Below are 18,378 nucleotides of genomic sequence, written 5' to 3' on the forward strand. Positions count from 1 at the left end.
CTAAGATAATATGAAAATAACATTTTTACCCTCATTAGCTAGGAATTATGTATTCAGGTTACGCAATTGAAATACTTGAATGGCAGAGTATTTTATTAAGAATCATGGGGCCTATTTTTAGAACTTATTACAAACGTGTTATTGCGTTGACTTTTTTTAAGCACAAAGCATGCATTCCTTAGTTGCTTTAAAAGTTTTCGCCAAGAGCATAGTCCGTACACAAAAAGTCTATAACCGTCTGCTGAAGAGTATGTTTTAATTTCAACAGTCATACAAATTTTAACAAGGGCATTTATAAGATCAATTTTTATTACAACTTTTGAACTAATATAAACCTTTTGCAAATGTCTATTAAATTATTTAAATAAAAAATTATATATCAGCCTTAAGCAGCACAAATGATGGAGCCGATTCAAGAGAAATCATATTTTCGAAACTGTTGACTTATTGAATAAGTGATATGTAAATGTAAAGAGAAATATACCAACTTTTAGCCCTCTTACACACGGAAAATCAACTAGTGGAAAGACGTTATCTGTAAAAGCGCGGTGACTGGTGTTTTTCGTTCTCTTTACACGAGCTCTCACAGTTGAATCAACTTTTCTTTTACTAAGGCGAACTTATTCGCGTAGCAGCTTCACAACGCTGTCAAAAGTGAACCGAGTTGACTCGCGACTAGTTTACTCATGTGTATAGCGAACGAGATTCCCATTGTCCCGATGAGTGTAATCAACTAAAAAGTTGACAGTTTACACTGACCGGAATAAGAATGGAAACAGCATATGTGCAAACTGTGTGCCGGGCTTTATAATTGACTGTGAAGCCTGGTTGCCTGGTTGGACTGTGAAGCCTGTGTTTTCCATTGGTTAGACTTTCTAATAACTGATTGTTCGAAAATTGATTCAATTGAGTTCCTTCGCGTGAAGGAGGCCTTGTTCAATTAGAAATTATCGACATGTGAGCCTTTTGTTACACGACACATTTCTAATCTACAATCGATTTTGTTCTACATGTAGTTTCCTTTTAAGGGATATGTTGAACACTTTACCACCGACGCCAAAACCACTACAAAAACTTCAAGAAAACATAAGTGCAGCATTTCGAAAATATAAGTCGTATTCTTTAATGACTGGAATGAACTGCATTACAGATTACATGGATTCGTGTAGACTAAAATCGGATATTTTGCACCATGTTGTCACAAGTCTTGCACATTCTTGTAAGTAATCTTTATTGAAGAAAAAAACATGGTATACGAAGGCTGTTCAAAAACTATCGGACCTTCTGTCCTCCTGCGTAAACGAATGAAGTGCTGGCGGCCGAGCTCAATGGGGATGTAGATGTGACTGTCATGCGCGCGCATGCACTGTTTCATGACATGACAAAGCTTCAGTCGCCGGCAGTCAGCCGAGTAGTGTAGCCCTCTCTGTTTGCTCGGCGGTTTTTATCAAATTATAAGATGACAGAAATGAGCAGCGTTACTGCATCAAATTTTTCCAAAAGCTTGTCGATTCGCAAGATTCAACAGGCTTTTGGGGATTCTGCCATGCCATGAGCAGTACTCAAATAAAAGAGGGGTGCAATCGATTCAAAAATGGTCAAACGTCAGTGATAAGTGAATCGCGTTCAGGCGGGCCATCGACAAGCCGGAATGAGAATGTTATTGAACAAGTGTGAGCTTTAGTCACGGAAGACCGTCGTCTTCAGTCCGACAATGATTAGAAGAAATTGGAGTCGGCATTTGGTCAGTACATTCAATTTTAATTAAGGATTTGGAAATGAGAAGATTGTACACAAAATTTGGTCCAAAGTTGCTGACAACTGAACAAACGCTCCTCTGACTCGCCATTCTTCGTACTCCCCTGACATGGCTCCCTGCGACTTCTGGCTATGATGCCGTCCAGAAATGTTTTGAATAGTGGCAGAAGCGGTGGGAGAAGTGTGTGCATCACCAAGGAGACTACTTTGAAGGTGATTAAAGGTTTGCAGCTCTAGCTCAATAAATGCACTTTTAACTAACAAAAGCCCGATAGTTTTTGAACACCCATCGTATACTTTTCCTAATTCATGTATTATCTATCGCGATTAGTATAGTAGGTTTGAATATATGATTGTTTGAAATCGTTTCCATCATTTGTGTAACATGCGCTGTATCGTTGTTTAATCACTTTTTTTTCCAGGATAAAAGCATTTGCTTATATTTTAATTCAAGCAATATTATTAATACAACCGAACATAAAGTCCTTGGTCTAATAAGATTTTCAGATCTAAATATAAATAAGATATGTTTGAAAAACGATTTTAAATATTTATGTTTGAAACGTATTTAAGCAAAACTGTTTTGAACTGTTTTTTTTTTTTTTTTTTTTGAAAATGTTAACTTATTTAAATAAGATTTTAAACATGATTCCAAGTTCAAATAAACGACAGACTTAATTTCAAGTGCAATCCTTAACTTGAATAAAGAATGTCTCAAACATTTGATTCTGCACGAGGTTTTGTGTTACATATACCCTTGTTTTAGCAATTCTCGTAATATTGAAGACTTACACATTATTTTATATTATGTTTTATTTGAAATATTTCAAATGATGACGTAAACTTCAAATTTAAAAAGACTCAACTAAAGTCATATGAAAATACTGCATTGTAGTTACTCTATTGTAATATTACTTTATTTGTAGTTATTGATGCCTCAAAATAATTAGTTTTATTACTTTTATGAAATAGTTCAACATAAATATTTTTTCAGGAATTTACAAAAACATTCAGATAAAAATGTGTTCCAAAAGAACTCTGACGGAGTCAGGATTGTACCAGTCAAGACAAAAAATATTGTTCATGGAAAATAAGATGACATTTTGCCAGAGCAACAGAAAAAATTAAGAATTCTAAGTCCTAAATTAAGAGTTCTAAGTGAAAATGACAATGGAAAATTTCATGTATGTAACAAGAACCCAATTTAAACATATTTTTCAGAAAATTGTGTTGGAACAACATTTTTAACATCTTCAAAAAAATTTATTTTTTTTTAATGTTAAAATTGACCAATGACCATAGGTGGGGTTGAAAATTTAATCGATTGAAGAGTTGGATATCAAGAAGTTGGGCTACTTAATCCTTTTTCGTAATTTTTTTTTTTTTTTTTTTGTCTTGATAGGCATACGTATCCCTCTTATTTCGTCAAACACTTTCGGAAGTAGAAGAAGGTCGTGTACCTTGGGCAATTTTTTTTCAATGTTAATTTTGAACATGTTAGCCCAATGTAAAACAAATGGTTTTCAGCTCTACACGTCCTCCTGCTTGTTAGCTTTCCATTTAATTTTTGAAATTTTGAAAAATTTTGTTTAGATGATTTTTGGTGATTTTTTTTTTCAAAAAAAATGTTTTTCTGCCCAAGTTACAATCGAGGGTTGTACCTTGGACACCCTTGATTGTACATTGAGCCTGCGCTATCCCAATTGTGAAATAAAAGGAAAAGTGGGAAAAGAATTCTCAAAATATGTTTTCCGTAAATTTTATTTCAAAATAGATTTATTAAACTAAATTGCAAACAAAAAAAACACATTGAAGAATGCACTGGATGGACAGAAAACGTACATTGCTGCTGTTTTGTACTAGTCTCTGGAATAAATTTAACTTGCAATAGAAATTTCAAATTTCTCAAGAGAAACATAATACTGTATGCATAACAAAGTCGTCTGCTTATCATAAGACAGTCTGGAAAGCTGGAATGAAACCTGAATTTTTCTTGCGATAGTCTTCCATCAGGTCATCATCTTGTTCACTAGAGAACTCCATTTTTTTCTTCAAACGGCATTTTCTGGCTTGTGAATATTTTTATCAAATCCTTTTTTCAGGTATATCAGTAAGGATTCTTGATTTCCCCAGCCCCCCCCCCCATTCAAAAAAGGAAGGAAAAAGCTGCAGTCATGAAGGTGTCTTACGTGTGATTGTATCTTGGGAAACCACTTACCCGCCTGTCTTGGGTGCCCAAGGTGCAAGCAAAATATATGACCAAGAAAGACAAAAGTGACTTTAAAAATATTCTTGGGGAAAAAAAACACCAAAATGTTTTTAACAAAACAGAAAACCCAAAAGCACATCATGAAGTGTACATTTCGAAGTATCAAAATAATCGAGCACTGAATTTAAAAAAAAAAAAAAAAAAAAAAAAAAAACCTCTCACTAAAAAAAAAATAGATGATATGGAGAAAAAAATGTACTTTTTACCCCTTGTTTTCCATATCACTACACAAAACTGAAAATGCAACCGAAGAAGCGACCAAAACACAGGAGCAGTGTTGGCTCAACGTGCCCGTCAATTTCCCAAGTTTACAAGATTTTCCCTTCTCAAATAATAGAGATAGCAGGGGGTGCCCAAGGTACACGACCTTCCCCTACATAGGTTTTTCTTTTAAATATAGTTTTATTATTTTTTCTTTATCAGTATCAACTGGTGTCACAGAAAGAGAAAGTGTCTGAAGTAATGTACATGTTTTTATCACTTAAGGAAAAGTTTCGATAATGATTCATAACCAGTTCAGGTATCGTAAAATATTTGTCCTAGAAATGAAGAAAATCAGGATAAGTGTCCACCATAAACTGAATTCTCTGTACTTCTGTAAACACCCACTTGCAACTGAAATAAAAACACACAGCAATTATTAAATATCCATACATACATGAAACGATAGTCATACATAATACATTAACAACTAATTATCAGAAAACTTACGCAAATAAAAAAAATCTACAGCTAAAAAGTTTTGCATTTTGTCTTTATTCTACAGTATATACATGGTGTTGCGTTTTAATCTGCAAGACCTTTATTTTCGCAATCGATAGTCCTAGATGCATACTTCAAAGTGAAAAGATGTAAAAGATCAGATGCAGAGTTCAGAAAGTTTGAAGCAAAAACAAAAAATTAGTCAAAAAACACAAAATTTAACTTTTTATATGAGCTCCAGGTCCCCTAACTTATATTTAGGTAAACAATATCCATTAAAAGATATTACTAACACAAAAATATTGAATTTTAAGAGACAAAAACTCAAGGAGATATTCGACTTGAACGTTTTAAGGGAACAGATAGAAGATGATATACGAACTTATCGCCATTCCAAAAGAATGACAGGTTGTCGAAGTAAAAACAAAGTACTGATATTTTTCATTGCTATTCAAAAATAAATGCAAATTGTGTGCCATGATACGCAAAAACACACTACAAATCTCCATCAATTTGAAAAACCACACTATATACACATATAATTTTATAAACCCTTGTTAACCACTATATTTTCCCCCAAAAGGTGTTATAGACGACCAGTGTAAAGTGGTGTAAGTCACAAAACGCTGCTTCATATCTCGGTGAATATTAGTCGCACTAATGTCTAACTTTTTGTGTTGGAATCATTTTTCAAGGGGGATTATTTCCCTAACGATAAGTTAGGGGACCTAAGGCTTGCATAAAAAGTTAAATTTGGTATTTTTTGACGCATTTTTATTTTCACTTCACAAACATTCAATATATGAACTCTGCATCTGATTTTGAACATTTTTGCAATTGGAAGTATGCATCCAGGACTAGCGGTTGCGAAAATAAAAGTCTTGCAGGTTAAAACGGAATACCCTGTATAAAACTGTAGTAAGTATGCTATTTAAAAAATATAAATAAAGTGTAGCATAACTTAAAGTTAAGTAGTTAATGTACAAATGAATGAACGAGTTAAAAATTAATGGAATTTAAAAATGTTACATTCTTTGCGTTGACCTATATCTAAAACTTAAAGCAAATGTTTCAATGCTCCTACTATGGCCAAATGGATAAAAGGGTTGCGTGATTTTATATAAAATACTCAATTAATGACTTTGCGAATGGATATAACTTTGAAATTAAATTAAAATAATTTGGTAATTAAGAAATTATGTACCGAATTATTGCAATAACATACATAGGTTTTATGAATTATCTCTCAGGGAATGAGTGTGTAGTAAACGTTAAAGCCTTTGAACCGACGTATGGCTAAGTGAAAAAAAAAAATACATAAAAAAACTTAACTAAGTTGTGAGTGCATGCTATTTAGATTTGTGCCTATCTAAAATACAGTGTATTTCACTATAACTGGATCGTTGTTACAGACTGCATTCTCTTTTCTTTTGGTGTTTTATGTTCGCTCTTTTGATTAAAAGTGGTCCTAATGACAAATTCGTTACGCTGAGTTTTTCATTCTTGATACAAAAAAGTTACACAGTTGTGGCTTTAAAAGCAAGCTAATTCGGCTAAATTAATCAATTATAAAATTTGTACCTAACTTTTTTTTTTCTCCTATTCAATATGAAACATCCTGTTTTAACGGAAGTGTTCGTCTTCCTTGCACTTCTTCTTATTCACCTTCCGAAAGTTTATTTCTGTTTTTTTTTTTTTTTGATGAGGAGTCAAATCTCAGGGTGTATTCTGCCTTCTTTACACATAATATTTTTATATATCGCACCTTGGCAAGAAAAGTGACCCAACTCGAAAAAAAACAGCAATGGAGAAAATTAAGGTTTTATGCAATAGTAGTTTTAAGAGATTTAGTTTTGAATATTGCAATATACTTGTAAAAAAATAGTAAGTGGTGTTTACGTTGTCCGGTTAGTTTTTGTTGTCTAAATGAATAGTGCATTTTTTAAGTTCGAAAATATTCTACCTCAATTAGGAACTTTTAATAATGTGTTACAATTGTTTCTTTTTTTTTTTTTTCGCCACCATGCACCAGTTATAAAAGCTAAATTGTCGTAGTTTCTGTGGTAAGAAAGAGCATTAAATATAGGATTCAAATTAATAGTCAATACTTTTTCCCCAAATTTTGAATTGCGTCACTTTTCTTGCCAAGGTACGATATGAAACTGAACACATACCGACAATAAGAATACAATTTACAGTGAAAATAAAGAAATGACATACGAAGGGCAGTAGTTGCAGCTTTCCGAGCATACCAAGCTAATTTAAAACCGATTGGCCCATGAGGACCTAAAAGTATATCATTTGAGTGTACACTCATCCTTTCGGACAAAGGGTCACTGTCGAAACATACAAACAATTGAGAGTGAAATACATAGATGTAGTGTAACTAGATGCACAACTCGTCACTGACCGTCTTTGAACGTCTGGATCTGGAAGTAAACAGGCAAAAGCAAAGTCTAGGAGGATCAGTGGCGAAGATGGCAATGGAAAAACCGATTGGCCCATGGGGCCCAAAAGTATATCATTTGAGTATACACTCATCCTTTCGGACAAAGAGTCAATGTCGAAATATACAAACAACTGAGAGCGAAGTACATAGATGTAGTGTAACTAGATGCACAACTCGTCACTGACCGTCTTTGAACGTTTGAATCTGGAAGTAAACAGACAAAAGCGAAGTCTATACTTGCTTGCAGCTTAAATTGACTATGACGTCACGACGCGCGGAAGAAAAAACGAGTTAAAAGGTAAAACGTCACACTTACTAGTAAATAAGCAGACATCCCCACCTGTCTAGCGCTGCTATTGGTTGGTTCGTTTGATTCAAATGGATGAAATGCTTCGCTGGTAAAATTGAAAAAAATTAACGATTGACAGACATTATGACAAAAATAAGGTTACATATGCGTGGGTTTAACTAACTAATTCGATTTCTAAAGTGAAGAACGTAATTTCACCCGAATATCGGACAAGGCGCTAGGAACTATATCCCTTTCTCTGCCTCAGCTAATTTCTATATTGTCAAGTAAGCTTGCAGACGAGTATAGGAGGATCAGTGGCGAAGATGGCTATGGAAAAGTTGTTTTCGCACATGTGCTAATCCACGCACAGGCACTTTTGGACGCTTGCCCGTGTATTTGGTACTCTTGAGTGCCCGTTGAACTGGTTTCTCGTTGTGTATCTAGGTTATACTACATCTATGGTGAAATCGTAAATAAATGTGAATTTAGTTACCTGCTCCCGCATTTACATCCACGTGAAGGTCAGACATCTGCCTTTCTGATATATCTGCTTCTAGTGGGGCACTGGTCATTTTCATGATTTCTGAGAGCGTAGCTGTACAACGGAGTCTCATTTCATCTTTCTGGTAATGGCGGTGCTTTACATAAAATCTGAGACCCAGTACTGAAGACACCATGCCATCTTCATAGAAAACTGATGCGTGAGGAATTAAAAATTCTGGTTTTGCCTGTAAAAATAATTATAAAAATAGTCTTAGTAATATCTAAATAATAGGTAAAATTTATAATAGACTTGGATATGCCTTAATGAGATTAAATTTTAATGGCGGTGTATATATATTGAGGAGCTTTTTATCTTGCATTGTAAGTATCGAAAATAAGAATTTCACTGATTTTCGCTTTTTAGTAATAAACTACTTTTTCTGAAAAAACATTGCTTAGAATTTTTTGTGCCCTTTTCTGGTATAATCAGCAAATAAATAATATTTCATATTTTTCTAAGTTGGTTTCCCGGTCTAATATATTCCATACATTCAAATTTGTTGCTTTTTTATGCTATTTTTTATGGCTTGTTTAAAGTAAAATTAAAACATAAGACGCGATGGAAACGAATTTAATACCAAGATCTTGCAACAATTAGGTTATATTTCGCAGATTTATCCTCAAATGCAGTGTCGAAAAGGGGATGCTATTTATAATATGGCGATATTTGGTAAGTTTATTTTGGAGCGTAATGCTAAACAGTTGGCGAGATTTCAAACTATTGACTGATTCAAACTGCTTATGCTTCTCTTCTCGCTCTAAGTCACTAAATCTTGTATTTATTTTTTCCTTTTTACGCATTCTTTTTTATTGCAGTATATGTGTTTCTATTCATGCTTTAAAATCCGTATACAATATACCATTCATAAAAGAAATACAAAATTTAAAAAATAACAAATTTACCTAAGTAGACGTAGGATTTTTTTTTTTTTCACTTAAGTTTACCGTTCCATATCAATTTTTCGTTCTATTATAACTGCATAAAACTTCTTACATTTTTTGAAACATAACATGGTGCTGTAGCGTTTTTACATTTAGGAGAAATGTTATCAAAAAACAAACAGCAATGAAAGGTATAGCTATAGCTGACAACATTGAAAGATGATAATGAGGAAGACTCAAGCGTATAGTAAGAACGATTAAACTTAGCGATAAATGTTTGAGCAAAAAAATATGAGTAAGAATTTTTGAAATCGAGTCCTTAAAAGCCCTTTCAAATTTGAAAGAAAAAAGTTTTGAAATAGGCATAATTTTATTTTCTCTTATAAGTGATAATAAACATTTCTTGCATATCAAATTTTGAAAGTTAATCATTTTAAAAGTTTGCACGGATTTCTATTTTTTTTTTTTTTTTTGAAGAGTTTTAGTTGTTATGATTTATAATATTGAAGCGCTAGAAGTTTTTTGAAAATTTACGAGGTTTCGTAAAATTTAATCGTTAGTTAAAAATACAGCGTTTAAATAAATGAGACAAATAATGTATATGAGCATCAACAATTACGATACAAATAGATTTTGATGTTAAAAAAATATATATATTTGAAACAATGAAACCGAAATAAATAAGCAGTAATCGATTTGAAATTTGACTTCGCTACAGGCAGCCTAGATTTTTTTTTTTTTACTTTTTATGAATCAACGACAATACAATAAACCTAAAGTAATCCTAAAGAAATGTTTTTAAAAAGTTCAAAGGATTAAAAGACGACTCTTAAAATGTTCAAATTGTAGTAAAGGATATTGCAATGATACCTCTTTGTCGTTTATGTACCAATGTAACTCAGCAGGTGGTTGTGATTTTGCGGCAGTGCAGTTGATATCTACCAAATCACCGATTTCATATTTACTTCTTTCGCCGCGTATTACAGGTGCTTCTTTCTGTTTTTCTGAAATTAACCACATACTTTCTAAAAAACAAATACTACTTATTCAAACTAAATTATGTTCAAAAAATTAATTTTAAAACGTATAATAAATGTAACTTTACGACAGCCAATGCTGTTAGTTTCTTTAGTGATATTAAACTTTTCACTAAAATGAAATCTGACAACGGCGATAATTGAAAAATCATAAATCAAGAATTAAGTGTTGAGCTGTTACAAGTTCTTCAACAATCACTTCAACTTCTAGTGATTTTTTTATAAATATTTTTACTTGCAATCTATTTATTTATTTTTTATGTGCAAAAGTATAAAAAAGATGAAGACTTAATTTTAAACTCATATTAACCAAATTATATTTTATACGCTGTCTTAGGACAAAAAGGTATAATTTGATCTAATAATTATATCACCAGTAGTAAAAAAATAAGATTTTTTTCAAATTAAATTTTGCAATGTCACTGTTTTTCGTAGTTGTATTAGAAACTATTTAGCAACAGCAGAAAAAATTGCAATAGTAATAACGCAAATATGATTGTCGAAGAAAATTTGTAAATAAGAAAATTTATGATTTCATTCATTTATTTTTTTTTTCTTAACTGTGACAGTGCGTATTTAAGATCAAATAACTTTTAAGATGAATATATCGTCACCTCAGAGCAACAGTAGGACATCTTAGTGTTATTCTTGAGATTAGATTTCTTACTGTTGATCTGAGGCGGCGATATATTGACGAAATATGAGGTAAGGGAGACTGAGGTAATGGCGGTCAGCGGGTAATGGCGGTTATAATGGCGGTTACTATTCTTTCTCGTGAAGTGAATAACGCAGTTTAAACTTATTGGTGCTGCTATTTCACGGAAGTTTATGGATATACTACTCAAGCGCTCGCCATCTTGTCAGTCATCATTTACCTGTTGTGTAAAAAAGATTATTTTAAAGTTTCGCCTTATATGAAAGAGAACAGTTTAAGCCACTATCAGCTCTTACTGTCTACCTTTACTTGCGCGAGACTGATCTCACAATAACAAGGTAAGCCATGTTGTTGCGTCACATAATATTTTATTAAGGTTTTAAGCATTGTTATTTGTTTTTCTTTTAGCCGTTAAAGGAAAACATGCGGTTGGGTTAATGGCGGTCACCCCACTCGGGGTAATGGCGCCCCCTTTCCGAGAGGTATTTATATGACATGCGCTCTGGAAAGTAAAATTAACCAGAGCAACATTTTGACTGTGCCCTTACAAATTTGTATATATTTTTTTTACATAGAAAGATGTTTTTTTAAATCATTGACTTCATACTATGGCTATACTTTCAATTTCTTTTTGTAACATCTAAAAAGCGGAGTTAGGTAATAAAATAGATTTCAGTTTAACGTGCTTATGTCATTGAAAATCCTCATATTTCTTATTTTACAACCATTAAGTATTAAATGACATTACTGACTGCCATTACCGCAGGGTAGGGGTAATACCAGTCAAAGCTGATTTTGCAATATTTTTTTATTTTTCCAATAGGTTAGATGAATTAAGGCTCAATTTGAGTCTGCAATGGGTAAAATATACTATATGTAAGCAATTTTACATGGTTGCGTTTCAAATTTTTAAAAAGGTAAAGCTTTATATTCATTTTTAATTAGGTAACTGCCATTACCCCAGTCTCCCCTACATGTCCGTTTTTGACCATTTGAAGCTGAATCGTGTAATTATAAGCCTCCATTATAGCTCTCCAGTTTGTTACTGGAGCTTGTTACTCCAGTTTGTAACTACGTAGTCGTTGTTATTTTAACATTGAACTGCGGTATTTTGTTTTGCCATTTGGAAATAGCTGGTACAGTATGTAGAGAGCTTTCGAAAAGGTAACTAAAATATCTAAACTAAAAGCAACTTACTGGTAAAGTTTATGTATTTTTTAAAGAATTTTTCGTGCATGCATGCATAATTTTAAATAGTATTTAAATTCTTCAAATTCCTCGAAAAGATTGAAAAAAATTGCACGTTATATCAAGTTCTTTTATCAGCGTACATTTTGAGTATATTTTTGTACTAATTTCAACGCTTTTACGAGATTTTTTTTTTCCAGAAATTTCACACTCACCGTAATCTGAAAAAATTGTCCTATGTGGCAATCGGGATTTGTTGTAAATTAGTATTTCTTCGCTTCTTAATGTATGACCTTGAGAAATAATGGCTTCACAGATCAGTATCATTCTTCCGCCCCAAAAATGACTTGATGAAACCCGGAATGTTAAAATCAGGATGGACGTAAAAAGTCCATCTGCGGATTCTTCTTTAAAAGGACCTCTGAGATATTCATCTTTGGCCTGCAAAACATAAGGTAAATAAAGGAATTATTAACATAATTATCATTTTCGCGAAAATAGTTCAGAGCATGCCTACCCCCTTCATTATTAAATTTTATTTTATCAATCTTGGTAATTACCATAAATTAGTTACAAGTTTTAATGATTTTTCGTGTGTTTTTTTGCATGTGCGAATTATCACTAGTTTGTTAACGAGTAACTTATGAAGTTTTAGAAATTGTTCTGACAACTGTGTACATATGCCTTCCCCCTTTACTATTAAATTTTGTTTTATCAATCTTAGTAATTACCCTAAATTAGTTACATGTTGTAATGATTTTTCGTTTGGTGTTGGTAATAAATGGTTTGTAAACAAGTAAATTCATGAAGTTTTAGAAATTGTATTGACAACTGTGTACATATTGAGTGTAACAGAGTGAAGAAACTATCCTTAACATACTATCCTAATTTTAAATAAATGTTAAAATTATAAAAAAAAAACAAAAAAAAAACATTAATTCTAAGGACATCAATTTACGGGATATTACGGGAAAAAGCACATTTTTTTATCATGAATAAAAATAATAAATATTGGACTTCAACTAGATTATAATTCAAAAGCAATAGCCTACAACCAAAAGCATAAAAACCGATGTGATTTGAATTTTGAAAGGAATTGAAACACTTTTTTGTTTTATAAATCTCATGGATCTGTAATTTCATAAGCAATAACATTTTATAAAATTTATTTTTAAAATGTTATTTTCATTGAAATAGATAAGCTGTTAAGTTGGGGACATAATACCCGTTTTTCCGTGGGATGGAACTTATATGAGTTAAACAATTTGAAGTTTCTTGATGCTTGCCCACGTGTCTTAAACAATCTTTTGCCGTGTTGAGGATGAAAAGGAAAGCAAAAGCGTTAAGTACATATGAGGTAGTGAAGAGCAAGGGGATGCAAGTGGCAAAATTAAAAATATGAAGATAACCAGTACAAATGGTAGGTGAACCTCTCCTCTGTCTTGGGGCAAGAGGTTGTAAGGTTGTACTAGTAGCCCTGGTAGGTGCTGATGTATAGCATGATTTAGAAAAAAAATTTCAATGAAAGCCTACCTAGGATCTGATCTTTAAACGCGTTTAACTCGAAACTTATATGAGGCAGTGAGAAGCAAAGGGATGTACGTAGATATTTTTAAGTTTTGAGTAAAACGCGTTTAAAGATAATATCTGAGGTATTAGGCTTACATTGATTTGTTCTTTAAAATCATGCTGTATAGCAGCAACTACCAGGGCTACTAGTACCATCTCTTGCCCCAAGAGAGAGGAGAGGTTCACCTACCATGTGTACTGATTATCTCTAAATTTTTAATTTTGCCACTTACATCTATTTTTTTCTCACTGCCTCACATATAGCTTTAATGTTTTTTTTTTAAATTTGAGAAACTTTTAGGAATCATGCCAAGTCCTATTCCACTAACATAAACAAAATTAATGATTATCCGGTGGGTTCAAATTCCATCTCCATCTTCGTATGCCATCAGTAATTGCTGTATTTTTTTCTGTTATTTGTGAAACACGAATTTGCAAGGGATTTATGGTGAAAATGCATACACAAACTTAACTCTGCACTTGCAGGCCAGATATGGCTTGCCTATTATGATAAGCACATTTTTATCACAAATATGATTCTATGATAATACAGTAAACTCCCGATTATACACGGCAGAGGGAGGCACAGTAACCGCTCATAAGCGAATTCTGCTGACAGATCAAACAATATGTTACATCAAAAACGTCTATGAGAGGGGGGTGGGACGTTTCGAACAAAACTGATCTAATCACTCGTTCGCTCGCGTAAGTAGTGTATTTCTAAAAATTAGTAAGTAGAATAGAGCTAATGTGTAGTAAGTTACGTAGACCTAAAAACCTGGTTTCAACTACGTAATACTTAGTAACGCAAATCTAATGCGTTAACAAATGTTGATAAACCTAAACAATAGGTATCAACTTATGAGTTTTTGGTGGACATTGAAAATTTAATAGTATTGTAAGTTAAGGGTTAAAAAAAAGGAATGCTTAAAAAAAATGTGCTTGATTCGTTAAAATGGGTGCATTCATCAACATTTCGTTAATTATAGCCGATTTTTTTTTTCAATTTCAAAAAACCTCGGATTATCAGCCTCGCGGATAAGTGGATAATCGGGAGTTTGCTATAGGTTATGAACAGTGAGTTCAATGAAACATATGAAAAAAGGGGAAAAAAACAGTTCCATTCATAATTTAACAAAAAGGAACTGAACTAATTATTAACTTTCGTTTTGAAGAAAAAAATTAACTTCCAAAAAATACATGAATTCAATACTTACTTCTCTGTCATTGATCCACCACTTCAAAATGGCTGCTGGTCTAGATGGCGCTGATACGCAAGATACATTTACCATTTCTCCACTGAAAAAATGCTGTTTTCTACTTCGAATGACAGGTGGAGAGGTTGGATTGACTGAAAAAAGTATTTAGAATTTCAGTTATGAGTTTAATTACAGTTTTATTGATAACGCTTAACAGGGGAGATGGAGTCTCACAGGCGGATCAAGAGGTCACCCGTACACCCCAATTTCATTTTCAGTCTGATTGAATGGTTTTTCCCAATAACTTTTTGTTTTATGACCTTGAACACCCCCCTTGCTTATCAGCATCTTTAGTCAAGTGCATCTGGTTTAAATTTCATTGCATTCTTAGAAGCGGTCTGTGAGATTGTACCTTCCTTTCAGTGTTACAATTTTCGGCAGTAGTAGACATTAGACTCTTAATGTTAGAGCCGCGGATATATGTACATTTATCTTACTCGCATCAAGAGGGAAGTGATGCAAAATATTCTAGATGAGGTTGAGAGTTGTTTGAAATGTTCATAAACGTTACGCAATGATGTTCTAGGGACAATGAAGGCTGAATTATTCCTCGAAATACGACGCAAAATACTAATAGTTAAAGGGCTGTCAAAAATTTCCCGTAACTTTATATCATCGATTTTCTGCTAATAAAATGTTCTGCATATATTAAACAACAAAAATGAAATCATTAATAAATAATAGATTCAATTTTATTTCGAGTAGTGAGTTATTTACGGCAGCATATGATTTTCGTGAAAAATCTCAATACTCTAACAAAATTTCCTCGGAAAAGGCATATTTCGATTCAAAGTTCAAAAATATTTTTTCCCTGTACTAATAAAGATTCAAAGAACATCTGAGGAAAATTACAGATATGTATCTTTATTACACTATTTTTAAGAATTTTTTAAGTAGAGCGGTCTCTGAGACCTCACGTCCCCTGTTACGTCCTACTTTTTCACCTCCCTTGTTACGGGTTAGTAAGTGTTACTTTATTCAATGAAATCAAATTTGTTTGCAATTGCTTATTACGTATAAATGAATGTAATGATGACGTTAAAACACAAAATATGTAATAATGATTGAAGATTCCTCTTTTCCTGGAAACACAAAATCCCGCTTTGAGCTTGTGACTGTGAAACCACTTTCTTCAAAAAAATATACGAAAGAAAAAAAATAGGCTTTTACCACCTTTATTTTTCAATTTTTAGGCCTGCTTGTTGTGCTCACTGCAATGACGAAATGACTTTTACTTAAGCGGTCACAGTACCTTTTAAACATTTTTTAAAATTTATGTATTTTTTTTCCTTGAAACCATAACATGCACACTCATTTCGCAATCAGTAATTTTTTTGCAAAGTCTTAAAATATTGCCCACATTTTTTAAAATTTAGAAATATTTCAATTTTTAAAAAATTCTATGTTTTTTTATTATCTTTATTTTTTTGTTTTTCCGATTACTAAAAAAAAAGTTTTTTGCTCAGCAATCACAATCATCATCTCTATAAATCTGTGCTCTCATTTGCTCATATATGTATTCGAACATTTTCTGTGATTAAAAATTTTTAAAAAACGTACCTTTTTCTTCGTTTAAAATTTTGCTTTTAAATGAATGACATGCTCTAAACATGTGAGTAATGAAAAAAAAAAAAATGCATATCCAATGCACAGTTTTGTTAAATATATTATCCTGACTACAAAAGGTATTACTTTAATGCTGTATCTTTAAAAACATCCTTAGGGATTCTAATGACATGAAAACACACACACACACACACACACAAAAAAAAATGATCACCGAGAAAAAAAAACAATTAACAGTTTTTCTTTTGCATAAGAACACGTAGCGAGCATGACCTAAAACTAGTCATAACTTTTTAAATATTTGAACTAAAGCGATGAAACTTTTTCCCTGTGCTTGGAATAATTTGCAGTTTTGAAATAAGTAATAAAATCTTTTGATCGTTTGATCATTTTTGAGGTACTGTAACCCCTTAAAAATCTATATAGAAGCTACTGCTTCACGTACATAGAGAATTGCGTACATACTGGCACGCCCCCGGGCACTCAAAGAAATGATATGTAGCGCAAAAGAAGGAAATAACACTCGGGTTATCGGCGGGAATCGGATCCACAACCTCCGACTTAGAAGACGAAAATTTTACCACAGTGCCACGAAAGCCCTATTACACAGTTTAAACAGCACCCAAATGGATCTAAGTTTTTACCTTATATTTCATGCAGACATAGTAAGTAAACTCAGGCGTCAATTACGACACCTGACATAAATTACCTTAAATAGATTGAGTTTTTACACAAAAAAGAAAAAAAGAAAAAAAAAAGTTCAATATTTAAAAAAAAAAAACTAATTTAAATTCTGAAATTTTGTGTTCAAATTATGTTTTTCGCAATCACGACAGGACCCTACTCATTGAACTATTGTTTCTAGAAACGGCTCCTGTCCCCCCAAGCATGCCTCTCTTCCTGCGCGGTTATGTATGTATAGTTGTGTGTGTGTGTGCAGGCGTGTGTGTGTGTAAGCACGCGTGCGTGTATGTGTAGGCTTGTAAGTGTGCGTGGTCCTGTGCGTATGTGTGTGACCGTATATGTGTGTATGCCTGTGAGCGTGCGTGTGTGTAGAACATGGATTCCACCGACCAGGAGAAGCGGATTCCGGGAGACAGTGCTCTGGACCAGAGGAGCCGGTGGCCGATGATGCTGCAGAGGTCCCTGGTTCATGCTGAAAAAGGAACACAACGGCAAGGACCGTCAAATGAGAACAATAAGAAATCCTAATTGCTTAAAAAAAGGAAAGTTTTTCTGACGTTATCCTTTATGCTGTGATGATTTCTAGAGCAGTAAACAAACAAAAAAAAGTATATTATCTCTTATTTTCTACTTCGAAACTTAATTTCTGAACCATTTTTTTGTGCCTACTAGGGGGCTCTGCCATCTGCTCGCTAACGCTCACCAACCCCCGAAGATTGCTTCGCAATCTTATTTGATTCGCAAAGATTTAAATCATCAGTTAGAAAGAAACAGATTAAAAACGCATTATGAGCTCCCTTTGGATCAAAAAGCACTCCTTCCCCGGGTTTCAAAATAACTTGTATCACCTTGAAGAGCCGTAAGGGCTAAGGGGCTTGGAGTATTGCAAAACTGCAGTTTTGTATATTCATAGTCTCAGTAATATATTATGCTCTTTAGCTCGGGGCTTGAATTGAGTTGAGTCTAAGATTTTCCGTTAAAATCGAAACCCTTGAGTTTGTTAATAAGGGAAAGAAGAAACATGCGAATCGAAACGACGTACCTATGGTAACGCCAAATAAAACATCAATAATTTTAATAGAGATGAGAATTATTAGAACTTGATTTTTAACCGCTTGTAACTTTTTTCCTTTGGAGGTAGAAGCTCAGTTTTTCAACCATAGGTCGAGTTAGATCTGGAGTAAAAAAACCTCTTTTGACACCTCTTTTCAGTGGTGTCAAAAAGAAAACTGTAGGACAATTCCTTCGCATTTTACGGATAGATTTTATGAAGAAAGTAGTGCCTAAATTTTAGCTGACCCTAAAAAGTTCAAGCTAAAAACGCGAATAACTCCCTCCGTATTTGAGTTAGTCTTGAAACAAATTGCGTAGAACGCGGAAAATTCTGTCCTTTACAACGATATATAATATTAATATGTGCAAGTAATTTTTTCCCTTTAATAGGCATTAATAGGCAATTTACGCAAAATTTGAGCTTAAAAAGTGAATTACGAAAAAACTAATTCGAATTTAAAAAAATAAAACC

General features: G+C 33.1%; 1 protein-coding gene across 1 annotated transcript in view; it reads right to left on the reverse strand.

Annotated features, from left to right (window-relative positions):
- Positions 1–3,520: 3,520 nt before the first annotated feature.
- LOC129217610 (uncharacterized) overlaps positions 3,521–18,378 on the reverse strand; it is a 197,504-nt gene continuing 182,646 nt past the window's right edge. Inside the window, exons 4-8 of the mRNA XM_054851939.1 lie at positions 14,562–14,695; positions 11,991–12,216; positions 9,766–9,899; positions 7,964–8,198; positions 3,521–4,642 (exon numbers count right to left, since the gene is read on the reverse strand). Of these exons, the coding sequence (XP_054707914.1) occupies positions 4,533–4,642; positions 7,964–8,198; positions 9,766–9,899; positions 11,991–12,216; positions 14,562–14,695 (839 nt within the window). The 3' untranslated portion in view covers positions 3,521–4,532. The remainder of the gene's footprint in view (positions 4,643–7,963; positions 8,199–9,765; positions 9,900–11,990; positions 12,217–14,561; positions 14,696–18,378) is intronic.

The sequence above is a fragment of the Uloborus diversus genome, chromosome 2 (assembly GCF_026930045.1).
Source record: "Uloborus diversus isolate 005 chromosome 2, Udiv.v.3.1, whole genome shotgun sequence".
NCBI lineage: Eukaryota > Metazoa > Arthropoda > Arachnida > Araneae > Uloboridae > Uloborus > Uloborus diversus.